The 21,691-nt window shown below is 42.3% G+C and overlaps 1 protein-coding gene across 1 annotated transcript in view; it reads right to left on the bottom strand.

Annotated features, from left to right (window-relative positions):
- The window catches only part of Myo1d (myosin ID), a 301,212-nt gene that overhangs the window by 102,855 nt on the left and 176,666 nt on the right, over nucleotides 1-21,691 (bottom strand). The window contains exons 17-20 of the mRNA XM_038326939.2: nucleotides 20,907-21,130; nucleotides 13,929-14,073; nucleotides 13,143-13,247; nucleotides 5,200-5,313 (exon numbers count right to left, since the gene is read on the bottom strand). Of these exons, the coding sequence (XP_038182867.1) occupies nucleotides 5,200-5,313; nucleotides 13,143-13,247; nucleotides 13,929-14,073; nucleotides 20,907-21,130 (588 nt within the window). The remainder of the gene's footprint in view (nucleotides 1-5,199; nucleotides 5,314-13,142; nucleotides 13,248-13,928; nucleotides 14,074-20,906; nucleotides 21,131-21,691) is intronic.

Genomic DNA, 21,691 nt, shown 5'->3' with positions numbered 1-21,691 from the left:
GCATTTATTTATTTACTTAAACAACACGCCATAGCCACGGAGAGCAATCTTTCCCATCAACTTAACCATGATTTCCCAGGATAATTCTCAGAGGCAGAGGTGGTGATCAAAGCATTGGACGCAGCATCGCTAATTATGCAGGTAATGTAATATCTTTCCTTTGTTCTCCTATCAAATAGCAGCAACCACAAGCCTCTCAGATTCACAAAATCCTCAAATCCTGACTGTACTGTCCCTTGCAAAAATCTGAACCTTTTTGGACAAATGCATTGGAACTAGCGCTCTAATTTGAAAGCACAATATGCAAATATGGCACAGGAAAGTGCCTGTGAGGGAAGACACTGATTTGATAGCAGCACAGATTGCAGCTGGCTGAAACGCTAACCCATGCCTGCAGTGTTTGTTCATACAAAGCCATTTAGCTACGAAAGGAGTCACCTGCAACTTAAATGCTTCTCTCTCAGATCACTTTTACTATTATGTGACTATGTCATTGCAGGGACAGTGTTTGCTGAAAATATTCTAGAGGATCTGCCATGATGCCCTATTTTTATCTTTCCTGGGATGATTGACCAGAACCACTGTTAAATGACAAATAGGTGTACAGTCCTTGCCAGTCAGAGGGGGGAAAGGTGCCAAACGTATCTTTAAATGAATTTGCTTAGGTTTATATATAAAAAAGTCTTTACCACCTTAATATAAACCAACAGAGAGTCGTTCTAGTGGTTAAAGATAGAGACTCAGTGAATACGGAGTTATATATTTTAGGGTAATAAAAATACATTATATAGCTATACACATATTAGAATGGGTGAAATACAATTGGACAATATCAAACAGTGAGAACGTGAAGAAATAGGCACCCTCATTCTGCTTAGAATACAAAACGGCACAGCCATGTTGGAAGAAAACTGGCAGTTCTTACAATGCTAAACTGAGTCCTATCTGTGACTGAACAAGTGCACTCCTAGGTATTTATTCAGCTGTGTCAAGAACTCATGTCCCCACAAGAAACTTGCATGCAGATATTTATAGATTTATTCATGATTGCTCTAAACCAGAGGCAATCAAAATGTTCTCCAATAGTAAATACAAAAACACATTGTGGGATCTCCAAATAATAGAATATACGTGTGGTGGTTAGAAAGGAAATGGCCCCCAAAGGGAGTGGAACTATTAGGAGATGTGGCTTTGCTGGAGTGGGTGTGGCCTTGTTGGAGGAAGCGTGTCCCTGAGGGGATGGACTCTGAGGCTTCCTATACTCAGGATACTGCCCAGTGTGACTGTCAGTTGACTTCCTGTTGCCTGCAAGACGTAGCACTCTCGGCTCCAGCACAATGTCTGTCTGCACGCCGCCATGCTTCCCATCATGACGATAATGGACTGAACCTCTGGAACTGTAAGCGAGTCACTCCAATTAAAAGCTTTCTTTATAAGAGTTGCCATGGTCATGGTGTCTCTTCACAGCAATAGAAAACCCTACCTAAGACAATAATGAAAAAATAGGAGCCACCGGCCACAGAAAGACACAGGGAGCCTTAAATGCTTATTGCCAAGTGAAAGAAGCCAATCTGAAAAGTCTACGTACTACATGGTGCTAACACATGACATTCTAGAGAAGGTCCAACTGGGGAGACAGAATAACGGTCAGTGGTTCCCAAGGAATAGAGGAGAATCAACAGGCTATGTCTGAGACTGCATGTGAATGTCTGTGTCCCTCCTGACAGGCTTCCCTGTGTCACCAGCCTCAACTCCTCTCTCTTCCTGTGGTGTGGTGAACGAGAGTTAGGTTGGAATGGGGAGAATTCTGTATTGATCTGCAGTGCCGTGGATTAATCTAGGCCTCTCACATGCATATCAAGGACTTTACTATTGAGACACAGCCCCAGCCAGATGGTATGAACTTGAAAGGAAGAGACCTGGGAAATTACTGCAATCTTAGAATTCATAAAACTGTGCCCAACTGTAGTAAGAATAGTAATTGGTACAAGGATAACCAGTAGACTGATAGGACCATGGTACAGAAACCAGAAAAGGACACGTGGAGCACTGAATGTACGGTAGGTGTGACACTAACGAGCAATGGGGAGATGAAATCTCTTCCCCATGGAACACACACACTCAAACACCATAAATCACCATCTGTGAACAACACCACAAAACGCATATGGCTGTAAGAGAACCTCACGGCAGAAATGAAAACAAGGCTAGTATCACATAAAAAGTAAAACTCAGCCCAAACCATTCTTAAATAGGAACATATATAGCCCCAAAGGCATTTAAAAATATTTTAAAACTGAAGCAGTTAAAGGCCCCATATCTAAGAGAGCTAGGACGTGAACAACCTAAAGACAATAAACTACTCAGGCTTAACATTTTGTCCTATTTACTTCAAGACCAAAAATAAAACAAAACTTGATGCTACCTCTGGAGGTCCCCCCTTTGTACCCAGCTCTGGAGGAGGTAGCCATTCCATCGTTCTGAAGTTAGTTCCTCTCAGAAGCAAAGACTGATGAGCAAGCAAGGTTGATCTGGGAGGCCACAGACAATGGCAAGGAAGAGGGACCTGGGTCAGAAGAGAGGCAGCTACTCCTGTGGGCAACTGCAGTTGGCTCTGTAGGGAAGCTCTGGGAGATGATTTTGGTAATTAGAAATGGAGCTGGGGTAGGACACCCCCACGCCCATTGCTCACTGCATCTCCATCTATGTGAGGGAGCAGGGGCTCCAGCTGAGGCAGAGTCTTGAGAAAGATGAAGGCTGCGGGAAATTAGGATGGCATGCGCAAAAATGGCATGGGGATACAAAGTGACATGGGTGGACCCCTGAGAACATCCACAGCACTGGGGATCCATCCCTCAGAGCTCTACCTTCCTAGAGTAGTTAAATGTCATCAGCTTTATGATATTATGTTGTTAGTTCCATTGACAATGTTTATGGGAAATGACTATAAATGTAAATTTGTTTTACAGTTTTTATTTATAGTCAATGCAAAAAGGAAGATGGGGGCTAGAGAGACAGCTCAGTGGTTAAGAGCACATACTGCTCTTAAAGATCTGAACATTCACATCGGGGGGCACACAACTCCCCCTCTGGACTCTGTGGACACCAGGTATGCATATGCACACATTCATACAAAGATACACATGTATATGAATACATAAAAAACTCTAAAAATAAAAAAGACATTTCAGTTTAAAGAGTTGTTTAACTATTTTTTGAATTTATATCATGACCTTGATGGGTTCCCTTTAACAGGAACAAAGGCAAAGAAATAAATCCCATACCATGATTTATTTTTGTTTGGCTTCATACTTCCTTAGACTTTGACAAAGTATAATTTTCTCCCTCGTCTGCCCTCCTCTCCCTCCTACTCTAAGTCTGCAAGCTGTTAGGCTTAAATTGTGGCTGATATATAAGATTGCAGGTCTTGGCTAAGAAGGTAATATACCATCTAAAGTCTTTTCTTAGCTTCAATCCATTGGCCTTTCTATTGAAAAGAAATGAGGTGTATGTGTGTGGCAGGGTGGGGGTGAGATGGAAGGGCACCACAGTAAGTCACATCCCAACCCCGATGACAGGCTATTCATTAATGCAGGAGTCATTCAGCACAGCCAGGAATGCTTGGTCCCTTTTGTCCCTTACCAAAGGAGCTCAGAAGTCACAAAATGAAGCCACGAAACAATATGCTTCCTATTTCTTTTTCCAGGGACCAAAGGGACTTAAAATAATCCTTAGTAATACTCCTTACAGACCCTAGCACTATGTAAACGCAGACTCCCTATTTAAGAACTAGTGGACAGAAAAATCTCCCCACAGAAGAGAAGACCCAGTAGTCTAGTAAAAGCTTTCTACAGAATCAGAACAGACACATGTAAAACTAACACTGTTAAACAGGAAAAAAAAATCTGAGCCAGATGTGGTGGTGTACAATCTGAAGGATCATAACAACTCACAAGTTTGAGACAAGCAAGACCCTGTCTCAAAAACAACAACAACAACAAAAGGAAATTTCATATTGAGATTCAGGAAGATAACCAACAACTTTCACGTTTCAGAACAAAGTGATTATAGATTTGAAAGCCCAGGTATAACGGTGAGCTACAGAGTGGACTCAGATCAGAAATTATGCAACCAATAAATTAATGTTGTAAAATATATTGGTAAAAACTGACTTTTAGGAGCTACACAAATCTCATATTTAAAATAGTAGTAGTTGGGGCTGGGGAGAGGGCTTAGTAGTTAAGAGAGAGAGAGAGAGAGAGAGAGAGAGAGAGAGAGAGAGAGAGAGAGAGAGAGAAAGAGAGAGAGAGAGAATAAGTAAAAGTAGCAATGTTTCCACAAAGTAATTTTCTACTAATTTTTTTACTTGACTCCATATCCATAAAAATTTTATAAAAGTAGAGCTGGAGCTAGCTCAGTCAGTACAGTGCCTGCCACACAAACATATAGACCTGGGTTCAAGCTCCAGAGCCCACATAAAGAAGCTGGGCACAGTGGTGAGCATTTATAATCCCAGCACTGGGGAAGTGGAGACAGGAGGATCCCGGGGGTTCACTGGTCAGCCAGCCTAGCCTAGTTGGTGAGCTCTAGATCAGTGAGACTCTCTATGGATCCTGAGGAACGACACCTGACTTCCACATGCACCCTTGCCCACATGTGCATCCACACGGACACACATCATTATGAAAGCAAATAAGAAAATGCATCATGTATAAGGACAAGAATATTTGAACAATATGTTACAGTAGGAATAGACGTCACAGAGAACCGCTGTTAAAAAAATGCTTTAGTTACTCTCTCGGAAACTCTGAACCCAGAACAACTTCTCTGTGTGTATGTGTGTGTGGTTTTTGAGGCAGGGTTTCTCTGTGTAACAGCTATGGCTGTACTGGAACTCACTTTGTAGACCTGACTGGCCTTGAACTCACAGATATTCGTCTGCTTCTGCCTCCAGAGTGTTGGGATTAAAGGCTTGTGCTACCATGTTTAGCGCAGAACCATTGCATTTAGCCTTAAAAAATCTTTAGTTACTTTATCAGAAACTTTGAATCCTTTTATAGAAAACTGTGCTTTGGTACAACACAAAATTGGTGTAAAATTCCAGGAAGACATGGGGTCCCCAAAGCCACAGAGGTTGCAATGTTTAGCCCATCAACCTCTGTCTACGAAATAGGAGTCCTTTATTTGACGCATACTTACATTATACAGAGGGATAGTCTTCATCACTTTGTACTGCTTAGTGGGGTCCATTTTATACAGGTGACGGTCAGTGACAAAAATTGCTCTGTCTTCTACCTTACTAAATCGATTCACCTGTAAGAAAACAAACCAATAAGCCATAGTAGCTCATAAAAATGTCGTGTTTGGAAATACCTAGGTTCAGAGGTGGCTGAGCATGGAGATGCAGTCTCACTAGGTCACCATGGATGGCTCTCTTTCGAAGGAATAGTAGTTCCCAGGTGTGTAGAGTTTGGCAATACAATGCTTAACAGGGAAAACACAGCAAATGTAGAATTTGGGGACTAGAAATAGGAACTGCAGACCCCTTCAAGGAAGTGAATACAGCTACCCACAGACAGGGAGAAAAGGTTCTGGGAATCAACTGTCTGATAAGGGACTTTTATCTAGAACAAATAAAGAACTAGTTTAACTCAGTAATTAACAAATAATCCATTTGATACCATTTATGCCTGAAACCCTGGGCTATCATAAGAACCTAAGATTAGTATTTGGGGATGAGAGCAATAAGCAATAATTGAAAATAAAAATACAAAGAAAACAGAAATGACATTATGAAAATATATACACGTTTCTGCTGAGCGCTACTTTACTAGACAGAGGGTCAGAGAATGCCCTAATTTGCAGATACTTTGTATCCCCAAGAGATAAAATTAACCATGGCACATTGTACAAATTGTGGCTAGTTATTTGTTAGGATAGTTCAAATAATATTTTAATCTAGGTACCTGGATTAACATTTAAAACCAGATTTATTTATTTATTCATTTATTTAATGTATGCATGTGTGTCTCTATGAGTTTATGTGCACCATGTGGATGCAAGTGCCCTTGAAGGTCAGGGAGTGTTGATCTGGAATTGGAGGTACAGGCAGCTGTGAGCTGAATGATAAGGGTGTTAGGAACTGAGCCTGGATCCTTTTCAACATCAGTATATGCTCTTAATCTCTGAGCTATCTCTCCAGCTCCAACGTTTTTCTAAACCTCTACAATGTCAAGTTTCTCACTGGCTGAGAAAGGCAAGTAGACAAAACAAAGCAAGCACAAGAAGCCTCTACCCCGACGGAAGGCATACTGTGATACACCACGTCATCATGGTATTCACACAGATTCGCTACATTCTTTGCACACACCCCCAATTCTTACTTCTAAGATATTGACAAAGAAGTGAGGGGTTAACTGAAAACACTGCTTTGGTAGGATATTCAGATAGCTGCACTCAGGCAGGGCAGGGCAGGGCACTACAGACAGAAAAAGTAGCAAAGTAAAAGTCAAGCTTGACATGGAAATTTACCTTATCCCCTTTGCCTTGGTTTTAGCCATTAGTCAATTCTCTAAACATTTATTATATAATAAAAGCATATTTTTCAGTCTTCAACATGACAGAAAGTTGTGCCTATATTAAAATAGAATCTACGTGATAAGCGTATAGTTTGTGTTCTCGGAGGACAACTTTGCATAACATCTGCTTTTGCCGGTACAGACACTGGCACTTCTGAGAGGATCTGAAGCACCGAGTGTGAAGATCCACCTAGCTGTTCTGCACAGCACTGGCTTTATGCAGAACTTTGTGAAGAAAGGGTTTCATGGTCTGGCTGGCTGGATAAACACTGCAAATGACAGCTCCCACTAGGAGATCCACAGCCTAGAAAGTTATTAGAGGTTCTGAGACTTTTGCATTTAAACAGTATGCTTAGCCCAGCATTGCCACAGTACATTTAGCCTATGTAATCCTTTTTTAAAACAAATACCTATTAATATTCAACAAACACTGGTTCTATGGAAGCCAGCTTGGAGAACATTCATCATCATTTTCATCAACCTTGTACTATGCAGAACAGAGAACATCTAGCATAGAACCTGAATAAAAGGTAGAAACAAAACCCTCATCTTTATGGAATCATATGGAGGAACAAACAAATGAGGTACAAAAGAATATAAATTTAAAACCCTGTTACCGAATCTGACAAGATCATTCGATCTTGTTGAGACAAAAAGGCCACATGTTCTTCTGATGCTATATGAGTTAATCTAAAAAGAAGGAAAGAAACCCTCAAAGCAGAAATTGTACTGAAGCTGTTCAGAAATATTTTATATGAACAAAACGCAGCTTCTACAGAGACTAACAAATATTTACCTTCTGTTTCAGCAACTCAAATCATCTTAAAACTTGGATCAGGTAAGTGAGAAAGAAATCATGTCTAACAGCAAAAAAAGCTGTAGATTGCTTAACGTGGCTCTATCGACACAGAAAGGAAAACATTCATCATACATAGGTGAGTTCCTGCTTAACACCATTACAGAATGGGAATGCTATTTTTATTTCATATTTATTTTCTCAAAGGAATAGCAAAGCTGGATCGCAGACTCAGAATTAGATAAGACTTCACCTTATTTCTTGGACCCAAAGTTAAATCCTCACCCCAGGAAAAAAACCCCTAGCCTTCTGCTTTCCAGAAGCACTTTAAGGCAGCTGCTCACAGGCTCAGTTGTTTCCACAGGGGGTCGGAGATGAGCTGCTCAGGAGGCAGAGCAGAGCAAGCAGAGTGGCGAGAGGGGCTCTATGCAGTAGGCCCTCACCTTAAAGAACACGTTATAATAACTGCCGTTATTGGAAAGCAGCTGTTCAATTAATCAAAGCATGAAGAGGAGGGCCTTTTGGAAGGGTGTCAAGTTCGCCTTGGTGTACCATTGGGACTGAAAGATTCTACAGAGGACATTATCTGAGCAAGCATGAAGAAGGGTATTTTATATTAAACTTAGAAATACAGGACCATCAGTAAGAATTCTTCAGTTTTTATTCATTAGTACCAGGGTGAAAATGTCAGGCATTAAACTGTCCTCCCTGGAATGAGAGGCATCGCACCAGGTTTTTCTACAGATCACCAAATTCTCAGAACCACCTGACTCTCTTTAACTACTTTGACTGCCAGATACCACGCTATCAGAAATGGGAGTGGGTATAACCTCACTCCCTAGGTAGTGGGTACAGGTACATTCCTGTGTTGTATCCACAAACAGGAAATATGACTGAAACTTTTTGTGTGTGTACATCTGGATAGCAAGTCTTCTTCTGATTGTGTCATTAGCCCTAGGTGTATTTAATAAAACAGAGTTCCTGAATTTCAGAGTTCAGAACTAGAGTCTGGAGTGTAGAGACCAGCTGATGATATTGCAAACTTTCTAAGTCTGCTGTCCTGTTGTTCATAGAATGTTAAAATGCTGACCATGACATTGCAAAACCTGAAACATTCTGAATGTCATGTCAGAACTCAAGATGTTCAGACTTCACAACATTTCAGGTTCTGAATGTTCAACTTGTATTGTTGTTCCTGGCTCCCAATACAGAGTTCACAAAGCCCTTGAATAGGAATCATGGAGGTCAAGGCACGATTAGAAGGCTGAACTTCTATTCAGTAGCTCTCTTCCCCAACCATGTCGGAGAGAAGAGAAAGGCTAAGGCTAGGGACTAAACTAATAACCAGCCAACCGTGATTTAAACAGTTCTGCCTTCATTATGGAACCTCCATGAATCTTGGAGGTTTGGAGAGCTTCCCAGATGGTGAAAGCTTCCATGAGGCAAGAGGGCACAACATTTCCTTTTAATTGTGGTAGCCAGACCGTTGACATTTAATATGATGGTCAATAGGGCTAGGTCTAAATTTACCATCTTTCAGCTTATTTATTTGTCCTGTTTATCCTTTGCTTCCAGTCCCACAATTCTCCATTTTTCCTACCACCAAGCCCCACATTCTCACCTCTCAATTTCTTTCTTTTCTAAGATTTATTTTATGCATATGTGTGTTTTGCCTGCATGCCTGTATGTGCATCCAATATATGTCTGGTGTCCATGGAGGTCAGAAGAGGGCTCTGGTTACCCTGGAACTGGACTTCCAGGCAGTTGTAAGCCACCACCATGTGGGTGCTGGGAATGAACTCTGGTCCTGGAGGGGCAGCAGTGCTCTTAACCACGGAGCCATCTCTCCAGCCCCTGTATCTTTCTTTACTTCTTAGCAACAACTAGCTTTGTTTCTCTTTTGGTTTTACCAGGATTTATACAACACAGTTACAATGTGTGATTTTCTTTCTTTCTTTCTTTCTCTCTCTCTTTCTTTCTTTTTTCTAAATAGATTTATTTATATATTTATGTACATGACATTTTTCTGCATGTATGTCTACATGCCAGAAGAGGCCATTGGCTTGCAAGGAACTACATTTATAGACAGTTATGAACTGCCATGTGGGTACTGGGAATTGAACTCAGGACCTCTGGAAGAGAAGCCGGTGCTCTTAACCACTGAGCCATCTCTCCAGCCCCATGATTTTCTACTGATACTATTCTACTCTATTGATGGAGGACTCCCATTGGCTAATAAAGAAACTGCCTGGCCCATTTGATTGGCCAGCCTTTAGGTGGGCAGAGTAGACAGAACAGGAAGAAGGAAGTGAGGTAGATCTCAGTCAGATGCTACGCCTCTCCTAAGTTAGACAGACTGCCATGCCTCTGCTCAGAGAGAGAGATGCCATGAAGCTCCAGCCCAAGATGGACGTACACTAGAATCCTTCCCTGGTAAGACACCACTTTGTGGTGCTGCACAGATTATTAGATATGGGTTAGTCAAGATGTGAGTAATAGGCCAGGCAGTGTTTAAAAGAAAACAATTTGTGTGTTGTTATTTTGGGGCACAAGCTAGCCGGCAGCCAGGAGCAGGGCAGGGCGAAAAGCAGGCCTGCCCAAAGCCCTCACTACACTCTATGTAGAGCACAAAACCTTATACATTTTCTTTTCTCCTTCCTGCTTCTTACTCTTCCTCAGCACTCACCTTCAGCTGTTCCTGGAAAAGTCTTTGTACTATAGTTCTTGGTGATATATTTACTGGGCATTCAATTCTAGGTTAACTGCTCTTACCTCAATACTTCAGACCCCCTCCCTTCCTCTTTCTATATCCACCCTCTCTCCCTTCCCCCCCTCTTTAAAGACAGCACCAGGGTCTTCAAGTCTATTTACATGGGTGCCACACAAAGACAGATAGCTGTATGATCTTTTTTTTTTTTTAATGCTTTATTTGAATTACATCTTGCTGTTTTATGCGTGTTTAGTTTTGGGTAGTTTTATTGCTACCTCTTCAAATTCACTGAGTTTTCTTTTAAAGAAACTGTCAGTCTATTTTTATCATGTGTGCCTGTGCCAAAGGTGCACATGTGTGCGTTGGAGGACATCTCTGTGGCATTCTTTATCTCCTTTCACACCAGGACTAGGCAGCAAACACCTTTCCCAGCTGAGCCACTTCAGTCCAAACCCACTAATTTTTCTTCTTCAGGGTCTAATCTACTGTTAATTCGATTGACTGCATTTTTCTCTCTTTCTTTTTATGTTTGTAAGTTCAACTGTAAGTCATTTAAAAGTCTTCAAGGTATTTATTAAACATGTCCAATCTTTCCTCTAGTTTTTGGAATATATAAAATAAAATGTCAATAATTGCCTTAATGATCTGGTCTGTGTCTTTTTGGATGACTGAGTTTTCATTTCTTTATGAATTCAAGGTCTTGTTTGTAAGCTTGCTGATGTATGTCATGCACTCTGATTTTTACCTCTGAATGCTGGATATTATATAAAAGCTTTTGAACTTTTTCTTGTGTGGTATTAGGCTACTTAGAGACCTTTGACCCTTTCCAGAAGTGCTTTTCGGGTTTGCTCTAGAGGACAAGAAGGGCTAATCGTTTTCCGTACTGCTGTGGGTCCTTGTCAGTGCTCTCTCTGGTGTTCCTGAGGTCTCTAGTCTGGATGCAGAGTTCAGGCTCTGTGGGACCTAACTGAGCACCAGCACTGTAACCTCCTCCCCTTTGGGGGTGGTAGTTCTTACCCAACCTATAGTGGCTTTCCTTCTGTACACGTCTGAGCAGTATACCTGTGTCTGAACCAGACCCTCCAAAGATCCCAGGAATTCTTTTCATGCAGCCTTCTCTTTTCTTCTACTCTGTCCTCCGGAGGTCTGTCTCAGTCCTTCCCAACTCTCATCCATGGACTGTCCTGGGACACTGGCTCTCTAATGGGGCCACTCTCTTTACTTTGCCCCATTTCTTCTGTGGTGTGGGGGATGGAATGTAGCCCTGCACACTTGGGCTAGCCTCTGCCACTGCTACATCTCAGCTCATCTCACTTCTTGTATTTCAGGGATCTTTGCTTTTCCCTTACTGATATGCACTATCTTAAACACTGTCATCTGATACTTCTTGTCCCTTCTCTTCCCACGTGTATCCTCACTCTGTTTATTTAAAACGGCCACACGGTAGTCTTACTGTGTACGGTCACAATTTACTAAACCAACTTTTATCAGCCTCTACTAAAACTCATATCTGTGGAAATATACTTGAAAGGTAAATCTGAGCTGTCGAGTTTTGGAGTAATCAGGTGTGAACATTTAACATTTTGATAGCTCTGTCCAATTGCCACTCAAAACTATCTCATACTCCAGGCTTAAATGTTCCCTTAAATCCCTGCAAATACTCCTTACTATCAATATGTCAAAGTGCCAGACTTAGAGCTGGAAAGCCATATTTTATTTCTCTGATATAAATTATATACTGGAACTAAATATTTTTCTTAAGATTTGAAACAAAGTGTTTGTTCTGAGAGCTTTGCTAACTTTTAAAATTTCTTCTTTGTATGGTGCCATTATTTACAATAGTATCTTTTGTTAAGCTAATGAATGGCTTCATTAATATATGGAACAGTATTGGGATTACTTTACAAACTTCTTTAAAATTACTCTAATTTCTTTTATTTTAAAATTAAAAAAATATGTGTCTGCAAGTGTGACCACGTATGGTATGTGTCTGAGTGCAGGAGCCCATGAAGGCCAGTGGCATCAGATGTCTCTGAAGTTGGAATCACAGGTGATGGTGAGCTGCCTAACATAGGTGCTGAGGTTATCTGGAAGAAAAGCAAATGCTTAAACTGCTGAGTCATCTCTCCATCCCCTCCATATCTAGTTTTTAAAGTAGCAACGACACTTGTGTAAAAGGTAGTAAATAATAAAGAGCAGATTGGTAGTTGATGTGGGATTCCCCTCTGTATGCTGTGAATATGTTTTATTACTATTGTCTAATATAGAAGCTTCTTTGGCCTATAGCAGGGCAAAATAAGCCCAGGTTGGAAATCTGAACACACACACACACATGTACATATATATATATATGTATGTAGAGAGAGTAGGCGAAGTCAAAGAGATGCCATGTAGCTGCTGAAGGAGAAATATGCCAGAACCTTACTAGTAAGCCACAGCCTTGTGGCGATACATAGATTAATAGAAATGGGTTAATTTAAGATGTAAGAGCTAGCTAGAAATATGCTTGAGCCATCAGCCAAATAGTGTTAATTATTATAATTAATAAAGTTTCTATGTGATTATTTGGGTCTGGGCAGCCAGGACACAAAAGAACAGTCTCTGCTTACAGGTAGTTGCTGTGAAGGACACACATATAGTAAAGTACAAATCCCTGACCTCAACGAAGCACACAACTTGTTTAAAAAAGAAATGCTGATCAAGCTGGGCATGGTGGCACACATCTGAAAACAGAACTGGAGAGGCAGAGGCAGGGAGATTAGGAAGGAGTTCAAGCCTACCCTTGCCTACATAGTGATTCTGAGGCCAGCCTTGGCTATATAAGATCTCTCAAAAATAAAAAGTAGTTATGCAAGACTACACCTTTCCCCCAGGAAGGCTTCATTAGCCTAACTCCAAGATGGTCATGTCAGTCTTTTCAACGTAGCCAGCACAGGTGGGCAGAGCTCACTGGGCTACACCCAGCTACATGAGAACACAAGTTTTCACTGCGGCCCATACGTGGGTTTCCTCTCAGTCAGTCCTCTCCCTCTGAGACAGACTTTCAAGAACATCTTACCTTCCGGACATGACAGGAGAAGAGGATGTTCATATATTTGTCCTTGCGTTTCAGCTCATTAGCGACTGGCACGAACGTGCCTGAGGTCTGGGGTGTATCTGGCTTCTGAAAGAACAAAGGGCAGGAGAGTTCTTCACTGTAGTGCTAAGGCAACGGCTCAGCACATGGCGCCAGAACTACACCCGGAGTTCCACAGCACTCCTTTACCCTCTCACCCAGACGTTAGACTCACAAAGGTGTCACCATAGTGGAGGTCCCATTAAAAACTTCAAACAGGCAACAAGAGAGAGGATGAAATGGAGCGTTGGAAGTGATATAGAGGACGTAATTAAAACTGGCTGCTGAAGCCGGGTATTGTGACACACACTTTTAATCTTAGCACTCAGGAGGCAGAGGCAGGCGGATCTCTGTGTATACATAGTGAATTACAGGACAGTCAGAGCTATGTAGAGAGACCATGTCTTAAAAAAATGGCTGCTGAATAATTCAAGGGAAGGTTGAGGAGGTCAAGGGTCAGGTTATAGACTATGCTAATATATGTGGCTATAACCCTCTTTTAAGCAGATGATAAGTATTATACATTTAAAAGTAACAAAATCTTTTTAATTTAACACCTCTCAGAGAAACTATTTAGTTTCTTGAAACATCTCTCTGTAAAGTATTGATTTTGTTTTACAGTGCTGGGGCTGGAACCCAGGCCTCGAGCATCCAGCCTCCTTTCTGTAGATTCTTAGGGAAACATTCTTTGCAGAGTTGCATGAATTCACATTATTCACCTGGACTTACCGAAGCAAGATAGTTGCCTTCCCAGGCCCTCTGGAGCCCAAGGTCTGCCCTTTGACCTTTCAACATTTCCATGGCTGCAACCTTTGCCCTGACTTGGGAAAGGTCTGAAGCAGGTATCGTCTTGATGAGTTGGGAAGCTCTCCATCTATAAGCAAAGAAACAAGATTCAGAGGCCTTAGACACTCATTCACTCCCCAAAGAGTTCAAGCTGTCATTAAGAAGCATGAAATAACTGTACATTATGCTAAAAAATGTAAAAATGATTACAAAATATATACAGAAGTTGACAAAACTGTTTTCTGTAGATAGAAATTTTGTAACAACATTATTGTCTGTGTGCTCTGAAGTGACTAGAACTCAGTGGCTTCTGGCTAGTTGGGCACAAAACAACCAGATATCCTAAATACCTTCAAGTCCCAAACTTCCCGAGTACCACTCAAGCAACAAGATCTGCGTAAAACTGAAGGCCTCAACAGTCTAAAAATCACACTTCTGGTCCCAAGTATTTTCAAGACAGGACACTCAACCTCTGTCAATTGTAAGTCACAGAAATGTGGATTCATCATTCATGTAACTGTACTCTAGGCACCAAGAAAGTCCAGGTCCTGCTCTATGTAGGGGACGCACTGAAAAGCAAATCAGTTCAAGGAACTTTCTTCCAGGTGCTTTAAGGAGTAACAGACAATAAAAAATACATATGGGTATGTGAGGGGGATTGGAGACCTACTATGGAAGGGAATACGGAAAGAGGGCAGAGAGGGCCTCGGAAGGAAGGCATGGGTATGGTGGTGTTTACATGGGTGGTTACGGAGAGTCTTTTGGCAAGGATAGATGAATAGAAGCACTCAGGAAGATGCCAGACATATGGACAGTTGAGCAGGAGCATACCCAGCAGGGACCACAGTAGTGGAAGGGCTCTGAAACAGGGCCTGCTTGGTGAGTTATGGGGGAACTCTGGGATCCTGAGAAGCTGAAGCAGCATGGGTAGGGAAAGAAAGAGAAATGTTAGAGGGTGAGCTAGGGCTAAATGAACCCACAGAGTCATGAGGGCATTATCAGGACTCTGATCTCTACTCTACATGAGGTGCGGCACCCCTGAAGGGTTCTGCACAGAGACCGGATGACTTGACACATATAGGATCGTTGTCATTGCTGAAGGCTAGGGTCCAGAGGATCTGTTAGGAGGTTACTTTGATAAAACACACAGCAGAGGGATGTTACTCAGGTCAGGGAGCTGGGGATGGAGGCGAAGACAAAGGTTTATCTAGATGCATTCTGGTGGAAGGCCAATGGTATTTGTGGATGGATTAGATTGTTGGGACAGAGGAAGTTTAAGGATGACTCCAGTGTTTTTGTTTTGGGCATCAGCATCTGCAAACATAAACCAAGAATATTCCTGGTTGAGAAGAATAATAGAAGGAATTTTATGCTCTTAGCAGCAACTCTGTCTCACATGACACATCTGTTCTTTTTCTGCCATGGTAGTGTCAGTCAAGGAGGCTAAATGCACATTGAATGGTCTTTAATTGAATGAATAGTCAAGGTCAATGATTCTTAAACTATGTTCCTATGGAATACTAGACTAAGCTGCAACTAAAATAAAAATGTACACTTAAATAAGCGACTAATAAAAGAATAAGAGAAAACCTATACAGCTATGAGAACAGGAAACGTCAACACACTGGCCGTGAAGATGGGCAGACATAAAGCAGGTTCGGCTCCATGTGGACCACTGTGCGCAATAAGGGGAGATGAATTTGCAGGGATAGGTTTTATGGCAAGACCGAGAAGACATTGAGACCTGAGTGGCAGGACTGGGAGCGAAGGCAGGAGGTGATGGTTGTAGTGAGTTCGTGGCTGTTGGAGTCAGCCAACCATGGTAGATCACAAAACACTAAGAAAACATAAAGGCTGAGCCCTACAGTGAGAGTCGTGCCCTGTGTCCCACTACCTCCCGCCCCTACTTGGGCACTTATGGCCTGCCAGCGCTCATATGAGACAGACTGCTCTGAGGTCTTTGCCAAGAGGCTAGAAGAGTAATAGTGGTCAAAGTTAAAAACAAGGGTGCCAGGCAACAGGCAGACCCTCCAGCACTAAGTGGATTGCTGAACAAGGGCCCCAGTGGGCCAGAGAGCTACAGATAACACTGCTGGTGGGAGGGGCTTTAATCAGACTGCTGCTCTCTTTCTTACCATGTGTCTGGCCACCCTGTCTCTGCTTTACTTCCCACAGTGGCCCAAGACAAGGCTCACACCTGACTAGAGACCCTCAGCACAGAAGCACACTTGAGTTTCAGGCATTTGACCTGTTCAGCCATGGTGAGAGTCATCTGGCTTATTATTCTTATCATACAAGCCACAATACATAACTTCAGGTAGGCATCCATAAAGACCACTTGCCTAATGACAGGAAAAGGACAAAACTGGGCACAAAGCAGGCTCAGCCACAAAAAGTCACTGTGAGGAAAGGAATGATCCTAACACAACTAGAAGGAAGGAGGCTTGACGGCACATGCCCACAGTTCAGTACTTAGGAGGCAGAGGCAGGAGGATCAGAAGATCACGGTCATCCTTCGCTATATAATGGAGTTTAAGGATAGTTCAGGTTACATGAGACCCTATCTCAAAACAAACAAAAAAATAAACAAAGCACCGAAAACAAAGTAATACAATTAGCACACATGGAGATTCTAGAAATTAAAAAACAAGCCCAACAATAATACTGGAATCCCTTAACACATATCTCACAGAATCCCACATAACAAAACATTCAAGATCAGGGGTTCATAAACTACAGCTTGTTTCAAATCTGGCTCAAGGTCTGTTTTTATTCTGCTTGTGAGCTCAGAGAAGTCTTTACATTTTTACACATTTAACAAAACAGAGACTATGTGAGAGACCATATGTAGCCTGCATAGCCTAAAATACTACAGGCCCTTTACAGAAAAGGTTTGCCTGACTAGAAGAATACAAATGGCAAGATTCATTCGGAAGGGGGAGGGGGGAGAGAAAAAACAGTATTTTTATGTATTCATCAACTATGACCCTTGTGAGGAGGCTGGGACTGTCATTCCCATTTTTCCCAATTGTCACTGTGTCCCTGGAAGCCTGGTTAGTATCTGCAAAACACCAGGTGTTCAGTAAATATTTGCTGGATGAGCAAATTTAAATATATACAAATTAATCAGTTCTAGACTTAAAGTAAAACATCAAAATCTAAAAAAGAGGCCTTCTTAGGCCAGGGTACAATGTGAAATTAATCACTATCATTTGCAGTCATCACAAATATTAAACAGGGGGTATAAAACTGGTGTGGCTACTATGGAAATCAGTGTGGAAGTTTTCCAAAACAGAACTACCAGATGAACTAGCTGCATCACTCCTGGGCATACACCCAAAGGACTCCACATCTTATTACAGAGATACTTGCATATCCACGTTCAGTGCTTACAACAGCCAGGAAATGGAATCTACCTAGGTGCCCAACAACTCACGGATACTGAAGATGTAGCATGTATACACACACACCACACACACACACACACACACACACCACACATCAAATTTTATTCAACTATAAAGAAAAATGAAATTATGAAATCTGTAAGAAAATGGATGGAACTGGAAAATATTACACCAAGTGAGAGAACACAGACTCAGAAAGGCAAACGTCCATGTTCTTTTTCATATCTGGATCCTAATTTCAAATTCTTAGATTTATATATTTAACAAGGCATGTCTGTAGAGGTCAGGAAGCCAGAAAAGACTATGGTGGGGAGACTTTACTGGGGAAAGGGGAGTAGGAGAATCCATAAGACAAGAAAGAAGAGGGGCCCACTGGGGGCAAAAGGTTTAAATGGGGGAGCCGGGCGGTGGTGGTGCACGCCTTTAATCCCAGCACTCGGGAGGCAGAGGCAGGCGGATCTCTGTGAGTTCGAGACCAGCCTGGTCTACAAGAGCTAGTTCCAGGACAGGCTCCAAAGCCACAGAGAAAGCTTGTCTCGAAAAACCAAAAAAAAAAAAAAAAAAAGGTTTAAATGGGGGATGGGAGGGTGGACTGGGCCAACAAAAACTAAGGCTGCATAAAAAAGAGTAATGGGAATGTACTAGTTTGTAAGATGATTTAAAAAACCACAATAAAAGGGAGTTTGGATGAAAGTACCCTGTAGGTGTAGAAATGCTATGCACAGAGGGCATGCATTAGTAAGTGGCACTTCAGTGCCAGGTATGGGATACCTCCCCATGAGTTCTCCATCAAGGAGGTCCCAGCCCTCCCCACCAATAACATAGGCTATTGCTGTTTCTCAAGGTTGCCCACCATAAGTAGTTGGTGACCCTGCTGCTGAAGACCCTGCATACATTGGTTGCAGAACATAGAGAAATGAGCTTGGAACTGACTGGGCAACTTCCTCCCTGGTGGCTAGCCTTTGTAGTGCTAGAAGATGCTATGCAGGCCACGGTGGGGAGAAAAGACATCAGCGGTCTTACCCCGTGTGGGAACCTCCATGCTACAATACTATCCGCCAGGCAAGATGTGCCCACTAAACCACTGGCATTGATTACCATGGAGGCAACCAATCCCTTTCTGACTAGATTTGAGGCAGTCTCCACAGGAGAGAGTTTATGAGTACCACTGTAAAGTTGGTCAAAAGCCTGTGGCTGGGGAGGTAATAGGCCCCGGAGGGGAACTGACTATTGTTGTTTCTCTAAATGGTCATGCTGTCAAATTGCTTTCCAAATATACGTTTATACTTATAGATTTGTGCTGCTTTCAACTTCGGTCAGAGAAGTTTCTTTTTGCAGCGGGCAGTGGCTAATGCAGATATTTATAACTGGCCAAGGTATAAAAATAAGTGACACTGAATGCTTAGCCTAAGTAGGACATCTACTCTACTCCCTCCCCACAAGGCTCAGGGAACACTATGGAAGAAGGGGTGGAAAGAACGTAGGAGCTGAAGGATGAGGAGGAGTGTTGTGACATGTTGTGTTCTGGACATGAGAGGGCCATTGTATTTATGAACTTGAATCTGCACAGGATCAAGCCAGTCAAAATTCCATCGTGGATGAGGGAGGGGTCATGAGGCCCTACCCTTAGGTAAGGAGCTATTGGCAGTTGATGGCTGAAACACATAAATCATGACACACCCCTGTAAACCCATCACTTGGAAATGGGAGGCAGGAAGAGCAGATGTTAAAGGTCAGTCTTGACTATATAGCAAGTTAAAGGCTAGCCTGTGACATATGAGGTATTCTCTCTCTCTCTCTCTCTCTCTCTCTCTCTCTCTCACACACACACACACACACACACACACGTTAACTAATTTTTCCCCCAAAGTTACTTGTATCTGACAACTGAGAGTTGTTTCCTTTACTTTCATTTATATTGTTTACCCTCTTTATATCCTCCCTTTGCGGCACTGAGGATTTAATTCCTGAATTTAGGCCTTGTGCATGCTAGGCAAGCACTCTACCATCTAACCATGTCCTGAATTCTCCTTTTATCTTTCCAGGCAGGGTCTAACTTACCCAAGAACTTGAGATCCTCCTACTCCAACCTCCTAAGTAGTTACGGCTGTGGGCCTGCACCAACAGTTCTGCATTTTTATGGTTTTTTATAAAGTATAAATAAGATGCATATTCATGAGTTTCCTGTCATGTGACTTCTCTATCTTTTGATACAGTCTATTAATGAAGATGAAAGTCTGATTCAGCATACAATTAAAAGAAGTTCTACATTCAGAATATCAAGTAGTGTATTTTAAAAGCAGTTATATCACATGACTACATTTGGGATCTGTTAGTTTGGCTAATGGCCCCAGATGATCATGGTTAAGATAGCACTAGATATCAGCGGTACTTCATATCTGTATCCTTGAGCTCAACTGGCCGCAGATGGCTAGTAGAGTTGTGTCAACAATGGCTGCAACTCTGATGAACACCGGTAGAGATTTTCTGTCTTATCATTCCCTAAACCATACAGCAATAACAACCATATGCAGAATAATTAGGTTGTATTATGTATAGAAGTGCAGACATGGTTTAAGGAATACAGATTCTACTAAGGTGCTACATCATGGATAGGCATGGTGTCACACGCCTTTAAGCCCAGCACTTGGGAGGCAGGAGCAGGTGAATGTCTGTGAGCTTGAAGTCAGCCTGGTTTATATAGGAAAATACAGGACAGTCAGAATTACATAACAGAGACAGCCTATCTCAAAAAAAAAAAAAAAAGGAAAAGAAAGAAAGTACAACAGCATCCTATGTTAGAAGCTTGAGAATCTAGTGTCTATAGGGGGCCTGGAGAATTCTCTGAAGACACTGCATGCATGCTGTCAACAAATAAGCTCAAAATGAGGAGGAAGGGCTTAGGCAAAGACAATCTTAGATTCAGGGTAGGTCATAAAAAAATCAGTTGAGAAGGTCCAAATTTTTCCATGGGTATTTGTTTAAGAAAAAAAAAAAGAAGCATGGCTTAAAATAGTTGTTTTCTCCCTTGGCTGCACTTTAGAGCCACCGGGGAACTGTTAAAGGCCTGGGCCCCATGCTCAGCTCCATCAAAGAGTGGACCTACGGCATCAGGGCTTCAGGAGCTCCTGAGTCTAAGGCGCAGCTGGACTGAGCTGCGGCTCTGATCGGATCAATGTGACTTGCTAGTTTGAGGTATGTGTGTTGATTTTAAGAAAGTTATTTATGTTTTTTTGCTAATGACAGGAAGTGGGGGACAGCATGCTGGTAGTTTATCTTACATGTGGCTTAGATCCAGGAGTTGTGGCATGCTGCTGTCAAGCGCTACAGGAAAAACACATTGACAGTTCCACTACTTTGAGAGGTAAGCAGATGCCCTTTGAAAACAAAATCGATCCAACACAAGATAGAAGGAGAGGTAAATGTCACAACAGCAAAGAGCTGAGCCAGTGCCATGGGCGAGGATTTGGGAGTGTGCCATTGTACAGGAATGTGGCACTTGCCAAGTTTTTACCTATTGAAAATCGACTGCAGGGCCTCCTCGAAACGGCGCAGGACTTTCGGTGGGGTTGGCCACTTCACATGCTTCCCGTAGTCTCTCATGTTCTTGACCCCATGGAAGCGTCTGGATACCTCGTCGATGTACGACTTCACTTTATAGCGCCGGTAGTACCTGATTATTGTCAGAGCTGCCTTGGTCCTCTTGTACCGCATTCGGGCCAGGGTGCCACGCCACACCTTCAAGACAAGAGAAAGAAAACCGAAAATGTTGCTGGCTGACTGAGTAGAGTAGTAGGTGACTTTGGCATTACAGATGGTTCCTCTGCTTAACCAGCTGGGCTGGCAACCTGCTTGGTGAATGAAACAAAAGACAAAGTCTGTTGATTCCACCTACCGCCAATAGATGGCGCTGGGAATCATGGTCCAACTACCCGCCTCTCCCCCAACCAGGACCTAGCAGCTCATAATTCTACAGAGAAGTGCGTGTGGTATTTAAGGCAGTTTTAACTTTATTGTCACGAAATGAAGAAAACCAAAATGCAAGTATCTGTAGATAGATAAATATTTTGGGAAAGCTGAAGTCAAGTAAGATGAGTCAGAGCCAAGCGCCACACGCATCTCCAGTGCTTCAGGAAACGGAGCTTTACACAGATCACACTCACCGGTGCTAAGTGGAACGCCACTTTGGGTTTGCAACCGGATTTACTTAGGCAAAGCCTACGCTCCCACCCTCTCTAGGCATGAGATAAAGTACTGAGAATTTAATATATTCCAGGGGGAAAGGGCCAGAGAGATCAT

This window comes from Arvicola amphibius, chromosome 4 (genome assembly GCF_903992535.2).
Source record: "Arvicola amphibius chromosome 4, mArvAmp1.2, whole genome shotgun sequence".
In the NCBI taxonomy this organism is placed as follows: domain Eukaryota; kingdom Metazoa; phylum Chordata; class Mammalia; order Rodentia; family Cricetidae; genus Arvicola; species Arvicola amphibius.
This window is presented reverse-complemented; position numbering and strand designations above follow the sequence as displayed.